Genomic DNA, 22,553 nt, shown 5'->3' with positions numbered 1-22,553 from the left:
GCTGATAATGCTTGGCCCTTAAATTATGGGAGCAGTTTATCTTCACACTAGGTAACTTGAGTAACTTTCATATCTGAATGATATAAGCAATGGGTTTCCTACTCAAGCCAGAGTCATTTATTACAGCTGATAATTAAGAAGCTTAATACATTTCAGACCCTTGATCCTATATTCAGCTTCTGTGAAAATCTGTGAAGCTTTATAGAGCATCATTGATTTCCACTGGTATGCAGACAAAAATAAGAATTCAAAGGTGCAGAGCCTTCATTTTTGACTATAACTGAATGCATTTTAGGATGTGTTCTTTGGTAGGTAGTTCATTAGTTGTGATCGTGTGTATCATATATTGTGTTCTTAAGGTTAAAAAATGATAAAAAATAAAAGAAAGGTTGCTGTGTCATAGGATTACATGGATTCTTCTGAAATTTGTAAGCAATTTGATGTTGGCTAATGAAAAATGTTGAGTGTGTAGCTCCATCCCAACCCCAACTCTCCCCCCTCCCTCCCCTTTTTATATAAGTTTCTGACAGGAAATCTGTAGCTAAATATTATTTTATGAGTTCCATCTGTTCAATGTATAATAGTGTTTTATAGTGCAGTCCAGATTGCTGCCCAATAGAAATGTCCTATAGCACGAGATAGACTTTCTAGTGATTGTTGTACATACTAATTATCTTTTAATGAGCGATTCATTTAAATTTTAAGTTAACTAGCTCATTTTAAGTAGCACTTTCTTGATAGAAAAGTTGCCACTAATTAACTAAAACAGTGCCTCATGTTTCTAGTTCCAGTATGTTGTTATTTTTGTGTTTTGTTTTTTATTTCTTTAAAATGATTTAAATAGCTGCATTATCATACTGGAGAGCAAGAAGATGCAACTTGAGATTCTGATTGCAGTAGAAGTAGCAAATTGTTGCTAAAATGTTTCTGTAGCTTGCTTCTGTGATGTCTGCAGTGTAACCCAGCTAGTGAGAATTAAGAGCTTTTAGGGTAGCCAGTATCATTTTCATTTTGACAACTAGGGTGATTTCTTCAAGTACTGAGAGTAATTGATGAAAACATTAAAGCATTAGCTCTTCAAAGACATATGTCAGCATATATATTTTAATGCAACTTTCCATCCTTCACAGCTGAGAAGGTAATGGGAGCTAGGTATATTCTTATGATGTGAAAATGAGGAAGAAAAAAAATTCCCTAAGAATGTGCCTATACTTTTCTTTATGTCAGTCATAATTTTTATGCACTTGACTGTAAATCTTAGAAGACTTGGAATAGGCTATGCTTTGAAAAATGCAATGGATTTTTTTCTAAATATCTTTACTGCCTGTGAGTTTACATCTTCTGGTGATAATCTGAATAATTAGCATTAAAATTATAATGCTTATCTGCTCAGGACTAACTTAAAACGACTGTCTATAATGTTACATGAGCCAGGCTCACTTCTTGACTGGACTGCAGGTACTTCTGAGAGGGATAACTTTGCTCCCTCTAGTGGGGATTAGCTTTATAACGTCCTAAATAATTATTTTCTAGTATTTATAGTTTCTTTATAAAAAGAAACTCATTACATGTCCATGCTAGATTTCCTTTCACCAAAATAGTTTGTTGCAGACATTTTAATGTCATGAATATGAGTTTTTGTTGGGTTTTGCAGCTCAGTTGTTAACAATCCAGCTAAAAAATAGATAATTTCCTCTGGTTCATTTCCCGTGGCTGCGTGTTTTGCACAGAGTGAACCTTTGCAGCAAATGAGGTAGTAATCCATCTTAAGTTCCAAAGTTGAAACTACTCATATATGTGGTCATGAGGGAGCACTGCTCTATCATTTTGTAAAATTAAAGCCATTGGTCTCAACTGCTTTTTTTGACGATTATGTTGGATGAGTTGGTATCTGGGCTGAAAGCAGTGATTGTTCTCAAATGCTGATATCCACAACAGATGTGCAGAGACAGCTAGTCTGACTCCCACAGCTCTGCTAGGGCTAGACAGCCCCATTAAGCTGCTGTCAGCTCCACCATCGCCAGTCGCAGCACAGCTTCTTGCGACATCACTCCTCTGATGTCAGGAGATAGTCTGTTGTGTTCTGGTGTGCAGTCATGTTGTCCTCTGTGGAGAGAAGCAGTGTGAAACTCCTTTGCGTCAAAGTTGATGGGGGGGAGAAACAACAAAAACCAACCCCAAGTCCCAAAATGCTAATGACAAAAGCTCCACAACACTTAAAACATCTTTTGTACCGCTAAGCTGCTGCAAAAAGCAGAAGCGTAGCAGAGCTGTGGCAACTCTGCTTTTTGTTCAAGAAAAATCTGCAGTTAGAAAATGTGTTATAGTTTGAAATAAGCTTCATTGTACAGATTTGTCAGTGTAGTTTTCAGAAGTTAATACGTTGCAGAAATTGCACTATGGCAAAGATAGGTTACAAACAGCTTGTGGGGCATTGAAAATATGTAGAGGTGTTTGTAACAGTCATTTTTAAGTGGCATGTACAATATCAAGTGACATTTCTGCTGCCTGTTGAATCTGCAGGCTTGTAATGCTGACTGCAAGAGGGAGCCTTTTCTATAATCTCTGCCACAGAAGGAGGGAAAATGCCAATAAGTACAAAATACTGAATCCTTCCTGGTTCTGCCACGTGTTCTTGTGAATCAGACGTATTGTTTATTTTTGTGTTTCTCCATCTTTTAATAATTGAGTCCTGCCTGCAGTTTTTCTTACTTTGCAAACATTAAGTGCTTTGAGAATCTCAAATGCAATTAAATTAAAGTATTAATTTGCCCAGGTCTTTTATTTGTTTGGTGTTCAGATTTCAAAGGCATACTATGATCAGAAATACTTTCAGAAGGTTCTTCCCCTCCCATTCAAAACATTTTATTGTTGTTTTTTTTTTCCATTCATCTAACATTAAAACCAGAAGTGGCTCGTATTTATCCTTTAGTGCAGGCAGAATGTGAAGTACTTGCAAAGAGCTAATGTAAGAAACCATGTACTTTCAGACAAGTAATTAATGGAATTTTCATGTTCTCTGGAAGGCTACTCAGGTCTGTAATAGGAATTACTAAATATTTTTGATACAGCTGAGTCTTGCAGTATTTCTTCTAGATGGTGGCCATATGGAAGACAAGACGGTGGAGTGTCCTTGGTTAGTTCATGGTAGCTATTGTGTTATTCATTGAGACCTTTGCCTACGTTTGGGAGCACAGAGGACTAGGCCATGAGAAAGAATAATGTCTTATAAATTCTACATAGATTTGCTGAAAAAATACATAACGTACTGAAGTACAACTTGTCTTCTCACTTGAGATTTTCCTTATCATCCTAACTAACCATAAGCTAGAAGTGTACGAAGATGTGAAGTCCTGATCTATAACAACTTAGATACAGGATTTTAGTTTGATGAAAAGTGACCCATTTTCACACTGATATGGTTACGTCTGAAGCAGTGACAATTTTTCCCCTAAGACAATTTTAATCCTGCAAGTTGCTGTCAGCCCATGACATCTCTTTCCTGAGGAGAAGATAGCATGGTAGGAACTGCGTGTCAAAGGAGGTGCGAAAACATTTTGAAGAGGCTGCTCAGGACTTGGGAGAAGTTACTTTTATTGGGAGCTAGAAATAATAAGATTTAAATTATTTTATTATGAACGTGGAGAAGTAAGTTTTTACAGCTTATATGCAGCCCAAGTCCTTCTTCCTCTTGAAGGTCAAAATTGTATACTGCAAAAATACATGCTTGAATCAAAAGACCAAGTGACTGTACACTTATATTGCTACTGCATGTTTTTCAAGTGGCTTTTGTATATGTCTTTAAAAGGCATTTGTAGATTATAGAGTTCGGGAGAAGTGCATTGATGCCAGCCTACCAAGAAGGCAGCAAAAGTGTGAACCTTTCTATATCTGAATGGGTTATTGTAAGTGGAACTAACTTCTAAGAACTTGAGAAGAGGTGTATGGCTATTAGCAAGGGGCTATGAGTGCATGAGGAGGAGCTCCAGTATCTGGGAGGATGTTAGGAAGAAGACAAGGCAAAACTAAAAGGCTTAGGAAGACATGAACTACAGCCATTGAAGGAGACGAGTATGCAAATGCTGTTCTATATCAGCCACAGAGCAGTGCTGAGTTATTTGTTACCACACAGTATGAATTTGTCAGTTGCTTGATTGCCAGTTTATGAAATCTGTGTTCTTTTTCCCTTACACTTGGTTCCCTTGTATTGTCTTTTTAGAAAGGATGACTTCATTGCTTCCTTTAAGAGAAGCCCAGGATCAGATAAGGATAACCTTAAAAACTTGACATGAGCTGTATTTGAGGTGGACCTAGAACAATGACTTTGAGGAGATAAAGGACTGGGGTCCATGTTCGCATCATTTATCCTGGAGCTTTCCTTAATCAAAGATGTTACAAATAACCAAATAACATCTCTTGGCTTTCCCCCCCTCTTCTCTGCTCAGCCTTGTGGTACCTGGATTGTTACCAACATGGTAGGATGTCTTTAGAACTCTGTTCCAGGATAGTTACCAAACTTCCTGGCGTAGTAGGAGAAATTTGCCCCTGCTTCTGTAAGATGTTACTGCACTTGCAGAAGAGGCAACTGAATGGATGGTATTGATAGTCAGTTCTGCAGGGTAAGGAAAGACTAGGGGAACTTGTTAATATGTGGGTAGTTCTCTCTCTAACCACTTCAACTGAGCTTGCTGAGAAACACCAGTAGGTTTGTTTTACTTTTGTTTATTTTATTTCTTATGCAACAGTGTTGTCAGAGTGTCTGTGTCATGGCCAAGAAATCCTTTTCACACTTTGCTCTGCTCACCATGTCAGTGACGTGTTTCTGGAAGGTAACGTCGTCTCCTTGGAAACAGAATTCACAGGTGTATTTTTTGCTTTTAAGTATCCCAAATAACTAAGATATCTTACAAAACATAGTATCAGTTGGTACATCTTTCCAGTCATTTATTATAGTCCCAACCCCCATAAAGCGATGGCTTGGATTAATGTGTTTTTCTGACTTAACACTTCAAAGAAATGACTTCCATTTCATATAGTAAAAAGGAAAGCTTGCATGTGTTTTCAGGCATACTTTATTTAGATTGCCAAAAAACATTTAAAAATATAATGATCCTTATATGTTTACAGCCTGTTAACATAAAAATGAACTTTTCAACCTTACTATTCATGTACACAAAAACAGATATTTGAGACTACTGGAATTTGAGGATGATGACTTAATGTAGCAGCAAGGCAAATTTAAATTATGTATATGGAAATCATCTCTGTGGTCACTGGAGCCTTAAACCGGAAGAAGCTCAGGAAAGTTGGGGTTGATGTGTGGAGAAAAAAGACTAAGAGCTCATTTGTGATGGTTGCTCTATTCTGCACCTGTGGAGAGGGCTGGTTCTGCAGGGCACAGGCCTGGCTGCTTTGGAGCATGGCCTGGAACTGTTTGAGTAGTGTGAAATCTTTGTTTTGAAACACAGTTTTAGCTCTGCTACTGCTGTCTGTGATAGCCATTTAATGTATTATTTTAAATCATCTTAAAATATTTTAAGTGGCTCAGAATTGACAGTTCAATACCTTTTTGCTATAAGCAACAGCAGAAGGATTACTCCCTTACAGAGCCCCACAAGTTTCAGCCATATTGGAAATGGGTTAATGCTAGATTTTTAGACTATTGACCATTGTTGGAAGCGGATTACTTTGCTTTTATAAAATAAAATCTGACAATTTAAGGTCTTAATATCTGCAAAAGATAATCTGACCAGATACATGAGTTTCCGGTCGTTAACGTTTGTTATTCTGCCAAGATCACTCAGCTGTTCGTATACTGTGTTCAGTTTGCTATGTTAACACTACACAAAATACCAACAAAATGATAGGTAAAGCTAAGTTAGCTTGATAAAATCAATGTTTCAATGACTTTGAAGTACTGGAATTAGGACCTTGATTATTTTCTTTTTGTTGTTCTGTTCTTACTGGGGTATATCTTTTGGACCCTTTCACTTCTGTTTCAGTGGCATTGCATTATCCAGTGTAACTTCCTGCAGTTCTGATTTTCAGTGAACTTTGTGATAGTGTACTTTTTGGATATGAAGTAATTACTGTGTATTACAAACTGGATGGGGTGTTAGAGATTGACGAATGTCAATCTGCTGTACCTCTCAGTGATGAGGGATCAAAGGTCTGAGCAAGGGGCTGGAACTGTTTGTTTTTAGCTTTTTGCAAAAACTAGGATGCAGTGAAGTGAATTTCTAGCCCCCCTCTTATTCTACTGAAGTTTTCATCAAATAGTCATCCCTGTCAGAAAAAGGACCTGATTTGGGGGGAAAACAAAATATTTCTCATGCATGTTGAAAAATAGTTATGTCTTAATTGAAAAACTTAATCCACTGTAAATCGGGATTAACACCTAGAGGCTTTCAGTGAGCAGCTGGCTCTCTTACTAGTGGATGGTTGTCTGTACAAAACCACTTTGTGGCACAGCTCGCCATTCCTGGACTGCCTCTATTTTTACCAAGTACAGGCAGCTCTGTACTGCACTGGGATGGCACCAGATAAAGCTTGTTAGAGGAATTTTGATTTTGCTAACCAGAGTCTCCCCTATAGTTTTTATGGCAGTGTTGCTGTGCATGTATGTCTGAACTGAGTATGACTGCCGCTGTTTCTTAGCATGGAGAGGATGAATGTAGAAGGTGTGCATTAGCTGTCTAGTTGTCACAAGTGTTCTCTTGTGCATGATTGGGAAGTAATCCGGTAGGCTTCCATTATGAAAGGCTATCTGAATTTCAGATTTCAGGCATGAATTTCAGGCATGGGACAGACCTGTTGTGAGGACTTGCAAGATTTCTTTGGTAGAAATCTCTCTGCTGGCTCCTATTGAGCCACTGCTCCTTTCAGTCCTCTGAAAGTAAGCGGGGAAGGACTATTTTTAAGACAGGTGATGATTTTATTCAGAAAGGAACCAGGTCACTGCTGCCCGGATTTGTTTTTCTAGTTCTGCCCAAGTTTGGTTTGGATCCCCAGGTCCTTCCACCGAGATGTAGGAGACAGCAAGAAGAGTTTTCCAGAGGTAGCTTGAGAACTAATTAATTCAATGTTCATTGCAGCTCCAGCATTTAATTCAAAGAGTACATTTCTACTTTCACTTATTTAAAATGGCTATGATTGAAGTTCCTCCAGTGTAATTTTTTGAGGGGTTGGTATTGTCAGAGCTTGCTTTTATTCATGCTTATTTTTCATCTCCGTGTAAGATGAAGTCTTTAAACTGAGAGCCTAAGATTAGAATAAAGCTGAGGCTGTTTCTGTCTGTCTTTTTTTTTTTTTTTTTTTTTTTTTTTTTAAATATATAGATACTGGTATTTAAGCAATATAGGCAAGGAAAATCTCCCAATTAACAATTTGCAGATTTTTGGGAAAAATAAGACATACTTCTGATTTGTGTGTAAAGCAACCAGACTACAGAATTAAATTGATCTTAAAATGAAGCTAGGGGAAAAAAACAACAACACAAGATGAATGGTTTTCACAAAGAAAATGGTATAACTGTGATCTTGTCTAGTCGGTATTTATAACGTATAATTAAAATTAATTCTGTTATGAATTAGCAGCAATGGGTCACATTCAGCATGCAGATTCATTTCTGTTTTTTTCAAAGGACTTGCTCAAAATCCTATGCATACGTTAAGGTCAGCAATAATGTTTCATGTCCAGTATTAATTAAGCAAATATATTACATATACTAAATAGAAATATATGAAGTTTATTTTTGGTCCTCTAATTTACTAATATTCCTAACAAAATCTTTGTCAACAATTCTGATTAGAAAGCAATGTTATTTGTTATTTCCTTTTTTGGCTATTAGTCCAACTGACAATATTTCGTTTTCCAGATCAGGTTAGCTTAGCCAAGAAGTGCAAAGATAAACAGGGATGTAAATGTAATGCTGGAAATAACTGTATTTTTCCAATTCGGTTTGAGTATGATGGTGACTTACTGAGTAGAGCACTATCCATACATAGGTGACCTAGGTGGCTTTAACAGACGATGTAATGTAGACAAGACCCTTTTGAAGAATATAAATAATTTTATCTCTGGGGAAGATTTTATAAAGTAAGTAGTCTCTAGACCTTCTTGCTAAATGGAATCAGATAATCTATATTGATCTGGCTTTCTTTTTGTTTGAACTGTATTTTGCTTGAAGGAGTGAAGTTCACATGTCTGTAGTGAAACGCTTATGAGAGCCATATCCTTATATATAAAGAGGTTCCATTAACTTTTCTTGCAAACACTGAAGACTTGTGTTACAATAAGATGCTAGGTGAGAGCTGGCCCCAGTCCTATATATCAAGGAAATGCGTGGTCAGAATGTAATCTGGAAGTAATCAGTATTTTAACTACAAGGATATTTAAAAAAAAAAAAAAAGGCAGAAAAGAAATGAGAAATACGGAGTAGATACGGAGTAGGACTGTATTGAATATACTGGATAGTGATTTTACTATTGGGTATTTTTGTTGTTTAATATCGAACACTTAATGTCACACTAATCTATATTCTTCTACCGATGTGTTCAAAATAAAGCTGGCAAAAAAACTATCTTGAAATTAAATGAAGAGTATTAAATGCTAACGAAGCCATAGCAGGTCTTTCAGCATCACTGCTTCTAATTTTCTCACAGCTGCTGCATTAGATGTTATTTAATGATCTCAGTTCCTAACTGGAGTTACCTCCTTGCTGCTCCATTTTGGCTGGTTGGTCGGTTTGGTTTTATTTGTTGTTGGGTGGTGATGGTTGTTGTTTGTTATTGTTTTGTTATTTTCTTGGTTGTTGTTTTTTTTTTCTTTTTCTTTACCAAGCTCTATGAAGCGCCATGTGCATTTTTTGGAGTCTGAAAAACAGTTATTTTCTGTCTGGACTGTTCTTCTTTCTTCTGATCTAAATACGCATTAACTGCTATTAAATAGTTGTTTTTTTGTAGTTTTAGGGTTTTTTTTTTCTTTTTTTTTGACAACGTGAGTTTTAATTGTTCACTAAACTACACTTCTTACAGCAACTGATCTTTCATATCTGTGCCTTACTGGAGAAAAGCAGCTGTAATGCAGTTTGTAGAATGAATTATTGGAATCTCTCAGTACCAATAACCGGATTGTCAGAACAGGAGGGGAAAGTTGGGGTTTTGTCCTGACTCAAATTAAATACTTACAATAGTACCAGGAAAGTTAGTGGAAGTTTTATGCTCTGTTTCTCTCCTTTTGTGTGCTCTGTGTGTGGTTTTCACTTTGTGTAGCTCAGAACTGGGCGCAGAGCACACGTGTTGGGCCTGTCCCGCAACTGGAGCGCGTGCGCTTCATTCTTGTTGTATCGGCTTTACTGCTGTGAAGTCTGTCAGCTCAGAGATGCTTTGTAAGACTAACACAACAGTTGGCTACCCTTGCTCTTAAATCTATTTTTACATGTGTTAATGAGGATCAGAGTGGTTAGTAGCAGTTTCAAGGATGATCACTGAGATGTGCTTGCAAGGAGTCACTCGGGTACGAGAGAACCTGAGGCCCACGACTTGGTGCTGGGCACCACTGCTCCTGGAGCACAGGGTGCTGGTGCCCCCGTGCTTCCCCCACTGTTGTCTTTGAGAGCAGTGAACTTTCATCCACGTATAAATGAAGAGACAGCAGGCCTCGTGGTGTGTATTACGGAGAAAAAGAAAGGCGAAGTATTTTGGGCAGGCCTTCAGTTTCAGTATTTGAGGCATGGAGTTTCTGAAGAACCGAAGTGGTGGTTCTGCTGTTGGTGAGACTTAAAACTAGAGCAGAATAGAGCTACTATTCTTAAAGGTCTTTGGAAGTGTTTCTTTGTTATTACTGATAGCTTGAACAAATTTAACTTTGGGGTTTTTATATTAACCTATATTTCTCATGTAGTTTTAATTGGCTATAGTGACAGAAATCCTCCATGGCCATAAATTGGCATAGCACCATTGATTCTTTCTTCCTTCTCCATCCCCAAAGTATTGCTATCCACATGCAGCAGTGCTGCTCCGCTTTATGAAAGCAGCGTGCTATTCAAAAGCTCTCAGAGGAGCCACATTTCAGTGGAAGAGGAAGGCTACATGCTATGTGTACATAATTTGGAGAGTGAATCAGAACATTAACTTTGCTACATAATTATGGATAATTTTTAAGCTTCTGTTCAGTTTTCATTCTTTATCAGAAGAGAATGAAGTCAATATTGAGTAGGTTTTTGGTTCTGCTCTGGTTCCGTATTTAGGCCAATGAAGTGCTTAATGCAGCTATTGGGCATGGAAACAGCTTGAGAGCTGTCGGTGCCTCAGGCTGCCAGCTGCTTGGCTAATTGGGCTGAGAACAGAGTGGGAACAGAGCTGAGACACCAGGTCAGATGCCTTCAGTATTGCTTCCTACCTGAAGAAAGTTGCTTACTGGTTTAAAGTGGTATCCAGTGTCAGAGATACAGCAGTGATGTTTGCTCTGGGGCGATGCCAGCATCACTGGCACTGACATGTGGAAGGAAGTTTAATCTACATCTTTTTATTTCATTGGCAGATGCTCTGTCCCTGGAGACATTTAAGATGAGGGTGGATAAGGCCTTGGGCAACCTGATCGAGTTATGGTGTGCCTGTTCATTGCTGGCAAGTTGGACTAGATGGTCTTCAGATGTCCCTTCTAACTCTAAGGATTCTATGATACTATGAAGATTGCTGAGCTAAAGTTTCTTTCAAGACTGAGCCTTTCCTCTTATGACTGGGGGCTTTTCCACTAGGATGTGTGGCAGGCACGTGAGAGATACTGAAGAGAAATTATATCTATGGACACATGCAAAATGAAAGTAGACATAGAGGACAAAACATAATTTGTGGAAGTAGGGTGTATGCTCTGAATTGTTCCTCCAGATACTTAATTAACTTCAGTTTGACAGTTATCAAGGCTCAAAATTTGTTCTTTATCAAATGCAGTAAGGGCTAAGATCCAGGGAGGAAAATGAGTTTCTGGTTTTTGCAGATTTTCTTGTTGAAAAGTCAAGGAGGTTCTGGCGCTTTAGTGAGAAATGACTAGTTTAAAATATTTAGTTTTGCTAACCTTTAGTTTGTTAGGATCTGTGCTGCTCTATTTTATTCGTGAAGATTTCATTTTGTATGCAGTTAACACTTGGAATTGCAGTAAATGGTAATAGGCTGTTTTTAAGACATTAATCTGTTTGAATGTGCAAGGAATTTAGGCAAATAACAGCTTCTGATACAGTAATTTGTTTCTGTAGTTATTTAAAACTGTTTAGCTTCATTTTCAGATAATTTTATTAGAATGTAGAGACTTACTGCATTTTCACAGGTGGTTTTCTTAGCTGAGACCCGAAGAGAGCAGGTCTAAGCAATCAAACTTTGTCTATCCATTTCTCTCTGTATTATTTTTGAACCAATAACTTTGAAACCTGTTGACAAGCTGCATTGACTTGAAACTGACTTGAAAGGGCAGAAATCTTGGAAGATAAATCACTTTAGATTTTACCATAATTAGTGGTGGTGTACAGATTGAATGCTGCATCAGTTCTTCTGATGAAGAAGGTGTAACTTAGAACTGTATGTTATTTTCTGGTACCATCGGATTGGCAAACCAGCTTACAGTTGGCTGTGGTATGTTGTGTTTTCTGTTACAAGATGATGTTTCAAGATACACAAGTCATGAGAAGATGTTGTCAGTTACAGAAATGGGATAAGAGAATGTTGAAGGAGATGTAAACTAATGGATGAGAAGACAAGCTTGTTCTATATCAAAGTTGTTGCCACCAACTGAAGACTTTCTGCAAATAATTCACTGTCTGGTGAACTACCAGCATAGCAGCCCTTTATTACACTGATCATGTGTGCTGCTGCCTGTGTGCAAACTATCTATGAAATGGATGAAAGCTTGCATGTAGGACAACTGCAGATGATGGAACAGAGCTTTTCAACACGCTACAGAAATGATATTATTTCAGTGACCCTAAAGAGGCAGTAATAAAATAGCTCATCAAGATGAAACAGAATGTTTTGTGCTTTGAAATTATCATGCATTTTATTACTATGAAAATCTGTGTCTTGGATTCAAAGTATCACTTGGTGAAATGCCATTTATCTTTTTTAATAAATGTAGAAAACTAGTGTAAAACTTAGGGATGACGGTCTTAACCCAGTTCAAGCATTTCACTCTTCATAACTTTGCCTGGCTGTTTTTCGTACAAAGTCAGTTTTAAATAGAACACAGTGAAAGCAATGAGACCGGAGTATGTCATTTTGCCCACTGGTTTTCTGATAGAAAATAAATGACCTAACCTGATTTTTTTATAATTGATATTGGTGGAACCAATCTAACCCTATATAGACAAACTCTCAAAATCAAAGTTGAATTTGCATGTTTGTAATATAAGGAGATTTCTGGTAAACAAAATATATTTAATAAATACGTAGGATCTTCTTCCTCCCTATCTTTTATAAGTTGTTAAAGCATACATCGTGTTTTCTACCATACTTCTAAAACACTTAAGTAATGTTCATTTTCCAACCATTTCAGGGTGATAGAAGAGCAAATAAGGAGTTAATGGACATTTGGTTAACTGCTTTAATTTCTCTAACTCCTGATTAATATAGTTATCTCAAAGACTGTTCTGAGCTGTGTGTTAACATTTCTAGATCTCTTCCCACACCCTTGTTTACTGATGTAGATGAAATTTGTGCAATTTTAACAAGTAAACCATGTTAATGTTTAGAATGTAGAAAAAAAAAGCTTCCTGACTTCATAGGAAAAACTGCCATCACTTTTCATGACTGGAAAAAACCCCACCTGTTTTTACAAAATTTGCAGCTTTCTTCCTTCCATTAGTAATAATAGACTACAGTGAGATGGACTCTTGGGATGGACTGCCAGATGTTTTCTGGGGTCTCATCTGCTTCTCACTGCCTCTAGCCTCCATTGCCCCTTTGGCAGTTTATATCCTGTGTTTCATCTCCACCACTGGTTTTATCAAACAGACAATTTCTGTTCTTCACCATAAAAATTAGTTTTCTTGCTAGTTGGATGTTCAAAGCAGTTCACTTATCACACTAATTCTTGAGTTGCGATTTCAAATATTTCAATAGAGCAATACTTACCATCATGTCAATTTCTTGCATCTTTTGGCTTTCAATGTATTGTATTGTATTGTATATGTATGTAAAATATGTAAAATGTATTGTATATAAAACTGCAAGTTCTCAGCACCCTGGAGCCTTATTGGCACTGCAGTTCTGTGCAGTTATCTAGCTGAGATTCTCTGGAATAGAAAACAGAAATGAAATGTTTCATTTCCACCTTTCTAGGTGGCAGATACATCCACACAGCCCTTGGGCATCCATGCAACACAGTATGCCTCCCTTCCAAACCTCTAACAGTGGCATGGAGAGGAGCTGCTGTTTCTTGTGGTAGCCATCTCCAGCGAGATGAAAGCCTGGTCTGTTGCCTCATCTTTCCAAAACTGGAGGTTTGCCAGCAGTGATGGGAGAGGTAACAAATGAGAAAGGAAGGAGTAAAAACTGTGACTAGTGTAGTGGGGAGCAACAGATGTCGCATAGAAAATTGAGAGATGCTCAATAAGCATTTTCTACAAACATTTTCATGCCGATGTGACTTAGTTATGGGGTGTGAGAGACAAGCATATGAAGAGGTTTAAGCTTTGAAGCATTTCAGACAGATGGAAGTTTGTGGTTGAAGACAACTTATGTGGAATTATAGGGTAGTGGTGTTCACAGCTTAAAGATTCTGTTTTAAAGTGATTTCATGTTGTAATTAAAGAGTCATGGTGAAAGAAAACACAAGGAGCTGAGTTATGGAAAGCAAGGGAAGTAAAGTCTGGTAGCTGCTGCTGCAAAGTATGTCATCCAGAAGAGCTGCACCATGGATAAGAATATAATGCAGGGGATTACATGTTACTTTTGTGATACGGACCTCAGACTGCACTGCTGGCCTACACAGATTTTCTTGAATGCATTATTAAAAGCAATATTACAATAAGTGAATCAGAGAAGTTGCTTTGATATCTGTATTACAAAGCATATTACAGTGTATGCTTATCTAGGACAGAACAAAGCTGTGTCTGAATCAGCACAAAGTATTTAATATTCAGCAGCAGGAAAAAAAAGATCTAATAGCCTTTTTTTTTTTTTTTTAATAAAAATAGATTTTTGCACTTGAAGCAGAGTTCAGTTACTCAGTGTCATCCTTTATATAAAAGGTTAATTTGTAATGCACTCACCTTGCCATAGCTTGCTTTTTCCATGTTTCTTTCTTGTCCACTATTTGGTGTATTTCAGTACTGACATCACTTTTCTCTTTGATGTTAACTGTTTCATAAGCATCTGTGAACTTGACATCAGTAAAGGCAGGGGAAATTTGGAAAACAGTTTATTGTAAGCTTTGCACTTGGGCCTCATGTTAATTAGACTATCAAAAAACCTGGTTTCATCTGAATTCCAGCTCCTCTCTACAGTTAATTGACTAAATCTGTAATGCTAGTATTCTACTCGTTTTGTAAAATTCATCCAGGTTGCTTGAGTTATTCCTTGTGTTGTAGTTTTTAAATAGTGGATAGAAATTATTTGAGATACTTTGGGGATGGAACCATTTTGGTAGCACATATCAGACGTTTTTCCTTAAAGGTGTTGGCTTTCGGAAGCTTTTAAATGAGTCACAGAATATGGGATGCATTCCCTAGGCATATTGTTTTCCAGTCTGTCAGACTATCTCACCTTTCATCTTTTGTGTGTTTTATAGATTTCTCACATCAAATGCGTCAGAAATACATATGACAGCACACGTTTGCTTTATTGCTGGGGCAGTGTTACTTTGCACAGTGTTGTTTGCCTTCTAAAGTTTGAACTTCAGAACTGTCAGTCTTTATATTGAAATTTTGCATTTGTCATCCTTAACAGAAAGGGCTATTGCAAGACATGAAGTCAGAGAGATAGAACAACGTCATACAGCAGATGGCCCCCGACAGGATGTGACACTGGATGAAGAAGATGATGTGGTGATTATTTACAATAGAGTACCTAAGACTGCCAGCACATCCTTCACAAATATTGCCTATGATCTTTGTGCAAAGAACAGATACCATGTTCTACATATCAATACAACCAAAAATAACCCTGTCATGTCTCTGCAAGATCAGGTAAGCAGCCGCATTTGGGATGGTTCTATTAAGCAGGTGGAACGCATGGAAAACATTTTTAGCTATTGTAATCATACAAGATCTGATGGAATCAACTTTGATATCACGTTTTCCAATATAAATGGAGCTTGACATGTTTATTTTTATTTTTTGTAGAGAAGAATTAAATAACAGGTTTAGTATTTGCTGTGCTACTGCAGGTGGTAAGTACCTGTTTATAGGAGAAAAGCTAAGCTAAAAACAGGCATAGCTATGGAAATCTTGACCTTTGTTTTTATAGCTGTGTGTACTGCATTACTGCATTGTCTGCCTTTTGGCTCTTTAATAATATTTGCCTGTCATCTCCATCTGCAATGCATGCAGTCTTAAGTGCTCTCTTCTGCATAGTGTGGGTGCTGTGCTGTCAGGGCTGCACTGCTTCTTTGATCAGGTCTGGTCAGGTCTTGCAGGTGACAAAAGGCAGGTGGAAGATGTGGCTGTGAAGAGACACTGTAAATGGGTCACTTCATACTTGCTTTGAGCTCTAAACTAAACTTGTGGCAATCTCAGGTTGAAATTGATCATGGCTTCTGCTGAATCGTATGATGAGTATTTAAAAAAGATGATGGTGGAGGGGATGAATGCTGCATTTTTCTTATACATAGGGTGGGGATTTAGGCTTTTCGTTTTTAAGTTTTAAAATATTTCTTTGCTCATCCTGACTGCACATGCAGGGAAACTAAGTCAAAGGTCTGAAACATCACTGTCCTTGTCCCTGACCATTAAGCAAATGTTGCCAAACTCTCAATATGTGCTGACCATCGTGTGCCCATTGCTTTAAGTTGATATGCAGCAGCAGCAGGAGCTGTTCTGCATTGCAGCATGTCAGCACTGAGGCTTCCAGCTCCTTTAAGTGCCTGCCTACAGGCAGGAGTACTTGGAACAGCTGCTGTAGTCTGGAGGAGGGGGAAACAGATGGCAATGGGCCCTCCACTCTCTGTTCTATATGGGAGAGAAAGAGTGAAGTCGGGATATGAGCATGGGGCCACAGGCTGCAGTTGAGGTAGGAATGGGCACCTGTTTGGTGGTGGTGGGATTGTATCACTGTTGGGTTCTTGCTGTTGTGAATTTTTTTTCCTGAAGTATGCAGGTGATATTGTGATTAAATCAGGCAGTCATCATGCCCACTGTGTGGAGCAAGTGCTTAAGACCTGTGCCCCAAGAGCAGAGTTAACATACCATGTTCATCAGTACCACCTGGTTGAGTCATTAGGTGCATCACCAGTAGTGATGTGGACACAGCATAGAGGCAGAATCATTTTTACTGGTGATACTGTTAGTTAAAACAACTATCTCCCAGAGCAAGATGAAGACTATTTTAGGCTGACGTAAATAAATTAGTAAAATAGTAAACCTTCTGGTATATGCTATTTCTGCACTGCTTCTTCCAAACTATTCTAGTTCTGTTACAGATTTTAAGTTCTCTGCCCATATGTGGAACCTTTACTTCTTGAATGCAATCTGGGAAAGATGACTACTTAAAATTCACTCCAAATATAAACTGTATCTGTTTTGTGGTAATCTCACAAAAGTCCCTAACACATCCATTTTGGTTTCAGTTTGGAACTTTTCTCAACAGTGCTCCTTTCTTGCAGCTTGTCTGAAAGCAGGATTCTGGGATCTGCCCCTCTTTTCATAGGTTGGGCTTTTCCTTTCCAGCAAGCTCAGCACCATATTTGCATTTCTGACCTGTGTTCAGTAAAGTGAAGTAATTTGATTTTTTGCTTGTATGTTTCAGTACTGATACCTTTTTTCCATATAAGTGTGCCTTTGTTATGGCTAACTGGATGTCATACCAGTCGCACAAAGTTCTGCTTCTTTGTTATATGGTAAAATTGTCGTCTAATAGATTTAAAACTAAATTACTTTTCTATCTTGCAGCATGTATTCTTGATATATCATCAGAAGAAGGGAGCATGGGGACACATTTTTTTGGTGCTGTTGTTGTGAACGTACAAAAAACATGGTGGAATTGTCCCACTTTTCGTTACTTTAATGTGCTACTTGTAGTTCTTCAGTATTTTATCTCATGCAGTTTCTCTCCATTTTTCTCAATAGAGCAAGCTGGAAACATGCAGTCTTACTTCCTGACGTGTTCTAAAGTGGTGGCCTCTCAGAAGATAGCACATTTGTACTGACTTTAGTAATACGTATTTCCTTTGCTGGTACAGGTTTCAATGACTGTCAGAAGTGGAACAGAAAGGCAGTCTGTTAGAAGTGGAAATACTGTGCTGTGAAATATCGGGTGCTGAGCATTTAAGAATGGGCTGGTGCACACCAGTGACCACTGCTGCACACTGCCAGGTGTATTTTTCCTTCTTAGGAAGAGCTGTTTGTGTCAGACAGGTATTCCAGCTTTTTACCATGGCTGGGCTGGTCATTTCCCATCTTTTCAGCATCTCATAGAATTGCTTCTCAGCTGCCCTTGCTTTGATCTTGTCATTTTTCATGGCATTCAGCCAAAGCTGTGCTGCTGGCGTCTCTTCAGTGTTCCTGACCCTCTACTTCAGAGGTAACTGCGAGTTGTTAGCTTGGAGAGCTAAGATACCAGTGCCTTCCCAGAAGGATTCCAACTCAGGAATCCCACTGTGCCTGGTCTTGAAATCTAAATCAGGTTTCTTGTGCTGAAGACACTGCTTGCAGTCTTTCTTGAAAACTTTTTCTACTCAAAATTCTGTGGGGGGGAAGTTCTCACACGTCCTTAGCAGTCTGGTGATGTTTATCATCCCAACTGTTTGTATATTAAGTCAGTTATTTTGCTATTGACAAGTCTGTAATAAGATGGAGTGAAAAGCTGGGGAATTTTCAGTATCCAAAGATCCACTTGGTACCAGGCCATAGGTAAGGTGTTCAGGATGGGTGCGTGTGTCAGCCCGTAGATATGATTAACTGATGGAAACTGGTGGACAGGGTGATGGTTCACAACACTACTTCGGAATACATGCACAGATTTTGCTTGGCTTTTTGCTCAGACCAAGTATGCTGTTTTTTTTGTGTTTTTTTTTTTTTTCTTCTTTCTCACTGGGACTTGCTTTAAATTCTTATCGTCCTAGAAACTGAATGCATTTAACTTACCTTTCAGGACATCTTACGCCCCCAGAGTACTTTTGATCTGGCTTTTTAATTCAGTGAAGCTCAGACGATTTCTCACTTACGGAAAGCTGTGAAGCAACTTTGTAGCTGATTATATAAAAGCCCCATGAAGCAGCTTCACAGGAATTCCATTCTCATCTATCTGAACTTTAAAGTAACCTCCAGTTCTATTCACTTGGGTTGAGTCTCTTGAAAGCTGCAGTATCTGCTGAGCCCTGAAAAGAAAAATAAAATTTATCATATTTAACAGCAAGAGTCAGCAAGCTGTATTTATCTCTGCCCTAAAAATGTGTGAATCTAGACTCGTTAGAATCATCATAGACTTGTTAGGCTGTGGCCTGGAACAGTTCTGACTTCTGGAAGGCTGCAAACTATGGGAAAGAAGGGAAAAAGCATCTCTTGCCTGCAGGCCAGGTATAGGTGTTGAAAACTTGCATTCTCAGGGGCGCACTGTGTGTTGCTTGTCTGTTTCTTAAGGCAGATGTAAATGTCACATAAAACCTTCCTAGCCTTACTGTTAGCTGTGCTGGCATTAGTGCTAAAGCTAATAAAAGGCTAGAACATCCGCTCAGGTCTCTTGTTGCACTACAGAAATTGTAATTTCTTCTGCAATAACCCTGCTCTGTGATCATAAAAAAATATTTCCTTAGCAAAGACATTCAAAGGCAAATATGTTTTGTTTTTTAAAGAAGGATTACTGGCACGTATAAGGTAAGGTACCAGATGGTAGACCGGAGATCGAAGACACAAGTGACCCTTGGGAATTTGTAGTTAACATTTTTCTGTGTCTGGCATGAACTGAAATCTAGCTGGTACATCAGAAAACTTGTTCATGGAAGCATAATTAAAATGACTGCTTTTATTTGCATGCCAAATTATACAAAATACATAACATAACTGATTATCTTGCAGAATTGTAGTGACTAACTGATATTTTAGGTACTGGGAGGGATGATAATATGCACTTTCCATTGAAGAAAATTCTTGAGGCTCTCCATTAAAAATACCTTGTCTTTAATCTTAGAAAGGTGTCATCAATGAAAGTGGGGTTTGTTTCACTAGTAGCATAGGTAGCTCAGCTGAATTCAAACTGGCATAGCTGTGTTATCATACGTGCTGCAGACAAAACAAGACTGAAAGCCAGCGCAGTTTATGAAACACCATTGTATAATGTTGTGCAGTGTTTTTCAGATAGATTTACTTCAGTTTTTCATGTGCAATATATGGTTTAAATTATGAAATGCCACAGACTGTGAAACTTGTGCACTGAAAATTAGTGCTGTGTGTTATTAAAAACTGATATCCACTTGTTTTACCTGAGTCCAAGAGTCTGCGTGAGGAAACAAGTAAATGGTTATCAACCATGTGAAGTCCTTGATAGAAATTTTTGCACTTGTGAGGAACCAGTAACAGGCCAGTCCTAGCTTTTGAAATCGTCATTGGTTTGTGTTTGTTTCATGGTTTTGTGACACTCTGAATCCACATAGGTCTCTCCAAAAGTAATGCCCCCTATTTATTTCCATGGGAACAAGAATAGATGTGAAAAGCACAATAACACTATTTGATAGAGCAAACTATGGTCTGTAAGACACGATTATCACGGATACCACCATTAGCTGTGCATTTTCATGAGCAATGAACAAGAGCCTGCATGCTGTGCTCGTAAAAATGAGCATCAGTGGAGGTGACCTGCTGTCACCACTGCTAGAATGCACCACCCACTGCCTCACTGTGCTCACATCCACTGTTTGGTCTCCATCAATGTTCAGCAAATGGTGATGAATGTCAGTCGGTGTTTTTTTTTCCTCGTGGACAAATTCAGTGACACACCTTTGCTTCATCCACACCTCCATGTCAGACACCATTCTGTCAGGCTGCCCCTCTGCTGCCATCTGTCACACTACAACAAACTATAATGGGGTATTGGTGGGAAGTCTTGACCTCTACTGCTGTGCCACCAACATCCACCTCATCCACCAACATTGTGGGCCAGCATAATAAAACAGGAAGCGTTACTTTTGGAGAAGCTCTCACCGTAGAGAGAATGTTAATGTGTTGTTTTGAGCTCTCAAACTTCTGTCTTATGACTTGGTTTGTCTTTTGACCTCAGTATCCTTATTCTAATTTGTGCACTGTATAACAGAGAAGATACTGTAGATATATGGGGGATCAAAGATCTGTCTTCCAATTCTCACCTTCAGAAATGGTGTAGCATCATCACACAGATCGGGCAGTACAACTTTACCTTTTTTATTATCCAATTCACTAGTTTTAAATTAATTTTCAGAGCTAAATGCTTTAATGCTAGAATATTCTGCTCACTTAATAAAGCTGTATCAGGATTTGTATGTCCCACTTAGTCATACTTTTTGCTTTGGGATGTATTTCTTATTTTGGGTGTTTTTACCTTTGTAATGTAAAGCTGTTTCTGTTCTTTATTACGTTTACTGGTACTGGCTCTATCAGCCTTTGTTTAGGGGCTAATTTGTACTGTAACACGGAAGTTTCGCTGAGAAACAAAGCTTGAAGTAACTATTCAAGGTGGTAAACTGTAGATCTAATTTACTCTTTACAAATCTACAGAATTTCTGGATTACTCATGAATTGCATTTGGGAGGGGAAGCAAATAAACCATCAGATTTGTTTCACATGTCCCAGTAAAATTGGTCTAAGAAAATGTTTGTAAATGTGGGATGCTGTTACTTGAGGAAATGAATACAGGCCAGATGATTCCATCAAAGCTGTACTTGCATTTATGCTTACAGTCAACAGAATTCTGCATTCCTCTCAAATTACAAATAAGAGAGACTGACAAAAAATTGTTGGCATTGTTAATGTTGTTATAGCATTTATTGAATTGCTTTTATGATGGCTGTATGCTGCTTTTGCTTAGTTTAACATCCTTAAATTGGGATTATCTAAAATGAGTCAAATGAACTTTATTTGGCACAAATGATTTCAAAATATTTCAAAGTTACTTTAGACTTTTCTTCTAATGCATTGTAAGCTTTTACTTAAAATAACAAGATGCCCCAACTGTGTTAGGCGTAGCTTAATGTGTTCCAGCTGCACAGAAAATCTGCTGTCTGCTTTTACAGGTTCGATTTGTGAAGAACGTGACTTCCTGGAAGGAAATGAAACCAGGATTTTACCATGGACATGTATCTTATTTGGACTTTGCAAAGTATGTTACCACTAATTTATCTGTAGCGCAGCCGTTTGGCTCCATCTGGGATATTGCTGCCCTCTAGCGATGGAAATCTGACAAGTGCTAGATTTCCTAGGAAGAGCAATAGTTAGTTGGGATTTTCACAGGCGGCTCGTCTTTCTCATGTGCCCTGTGAGCTTACCAGTTCATTTCATCAAGCTTCTGCTTTGTGCCACAGTAAATAAAAATTTGCATAGGAAGATATCGGAGAAAAAAAAGAAATATCTTTGATAGAGAAATCAGTATGATTACAGACGTTGCCTTAAGCTCATATTTAATGAGCAGAGCCATACAGAATCAGCCCTGGTAATGGGTGGGCTCAGAGTTGTCTCTCTGCTGCGAGAGTTCACATCTTTTCCAGCTGGAGCCCGGCCAGGAGGGCCCTTCCTCACTGCAGAGTGTGGGGTTGGCAGGGCAGCAGCAGGAATTCGGTACCGAATGCCTATTTATTATTAACAAATATATAGCTGCTAGATTCATGGAGGCGTTTCTAGAGTCAGGATAGTTGTGCAAATGCTTGGTATCTGTTCTGCAAGAATATTTCAATTTTGTTTCATTAAATAAATTTAGAAAGGATCACTGAGAACTGAAATTGAACTGACTTTCACATCCACGTTCCTGCACTGGGGGGTGGGAGGAATGAGCATTAACCTTCCTCTCACCAGCATCTGCTCTGTAGATAGATTTCTGTTGTGTTATAGAGGCTGACTCCTAAGTATTTGACAAGAAGCTTTGATTTCACCTTTAAAAGACTTTTTTCCCCCCCCTCTTTTACTTTAGATTTGGTGTTAAAAAGAAACCAATTTACATAAACGTCATAAGAGATCCCATAGAACGACTGGTTTCTTACTATTACTTTCTGCGCTTTGGAGACGATTACAGACCAGGGCTACGAAGGAGAAAGCAGGGGGATAAGAAGGTAAAGTACACTTGTTGTGCACGGTGTTCTGACCCAGGACAACAAAAAGCGAGGTACGAAATGCGTGCTGATCCGGTACCGCCGCTGCCCGGTACCGCCGCTGCCCGGTACCGCCGCTG

The 22,553-nt window shown here is 38.4% G+C and overlaps 1 protein-coding gene across 1 annotated transcript in view; it reads left to right on the top strand.

Moving 5' to 3' along the window:
- Positions 1–22,553, top strand: part of HS2ST1 (heparan sulfate 2-O-sulfotransferase 1) — a 73,365-nt gene that overhangs the window by 39,967 nt on the left and 10,845 nt on the right. Inside the window, exons 2-4 of the mRNA XM_042819442.1 lie at positions 14,937–15,175; positions 21,406–21,491; positions 22,296–22,434. Coding sequence (XP_042675376.1) covers positions 14,937–15,175; positions 21,406–21,491; positions 22,296–22,434 — 464 coding nt within the window. The remainder of the gene's footprint in view (positions 1–14,936; positions 15,176–21,405; positions 21,492–22,295; positions 22,435–22,553) is intronic.

This window comes from Centrocercus urophasianus, unplaced genomic scaffold (assembly GCF_019232065.1).
Source record: "Centrocercus urophasianus isolate 14NV4802_14NV808 unplaced genomic scaffold, USGS_Curo_1.0 seq_18, whole genome shotgun sequence".
NCBI lineage: Eukaryota > Metazoa > Chordata > Aves > Galliformes > Phasianidae > Centrocercus > Centrocercus urophasianus.
This window is presented reverse-complemented; position numbering and strand designations above follow the sequence as displayed.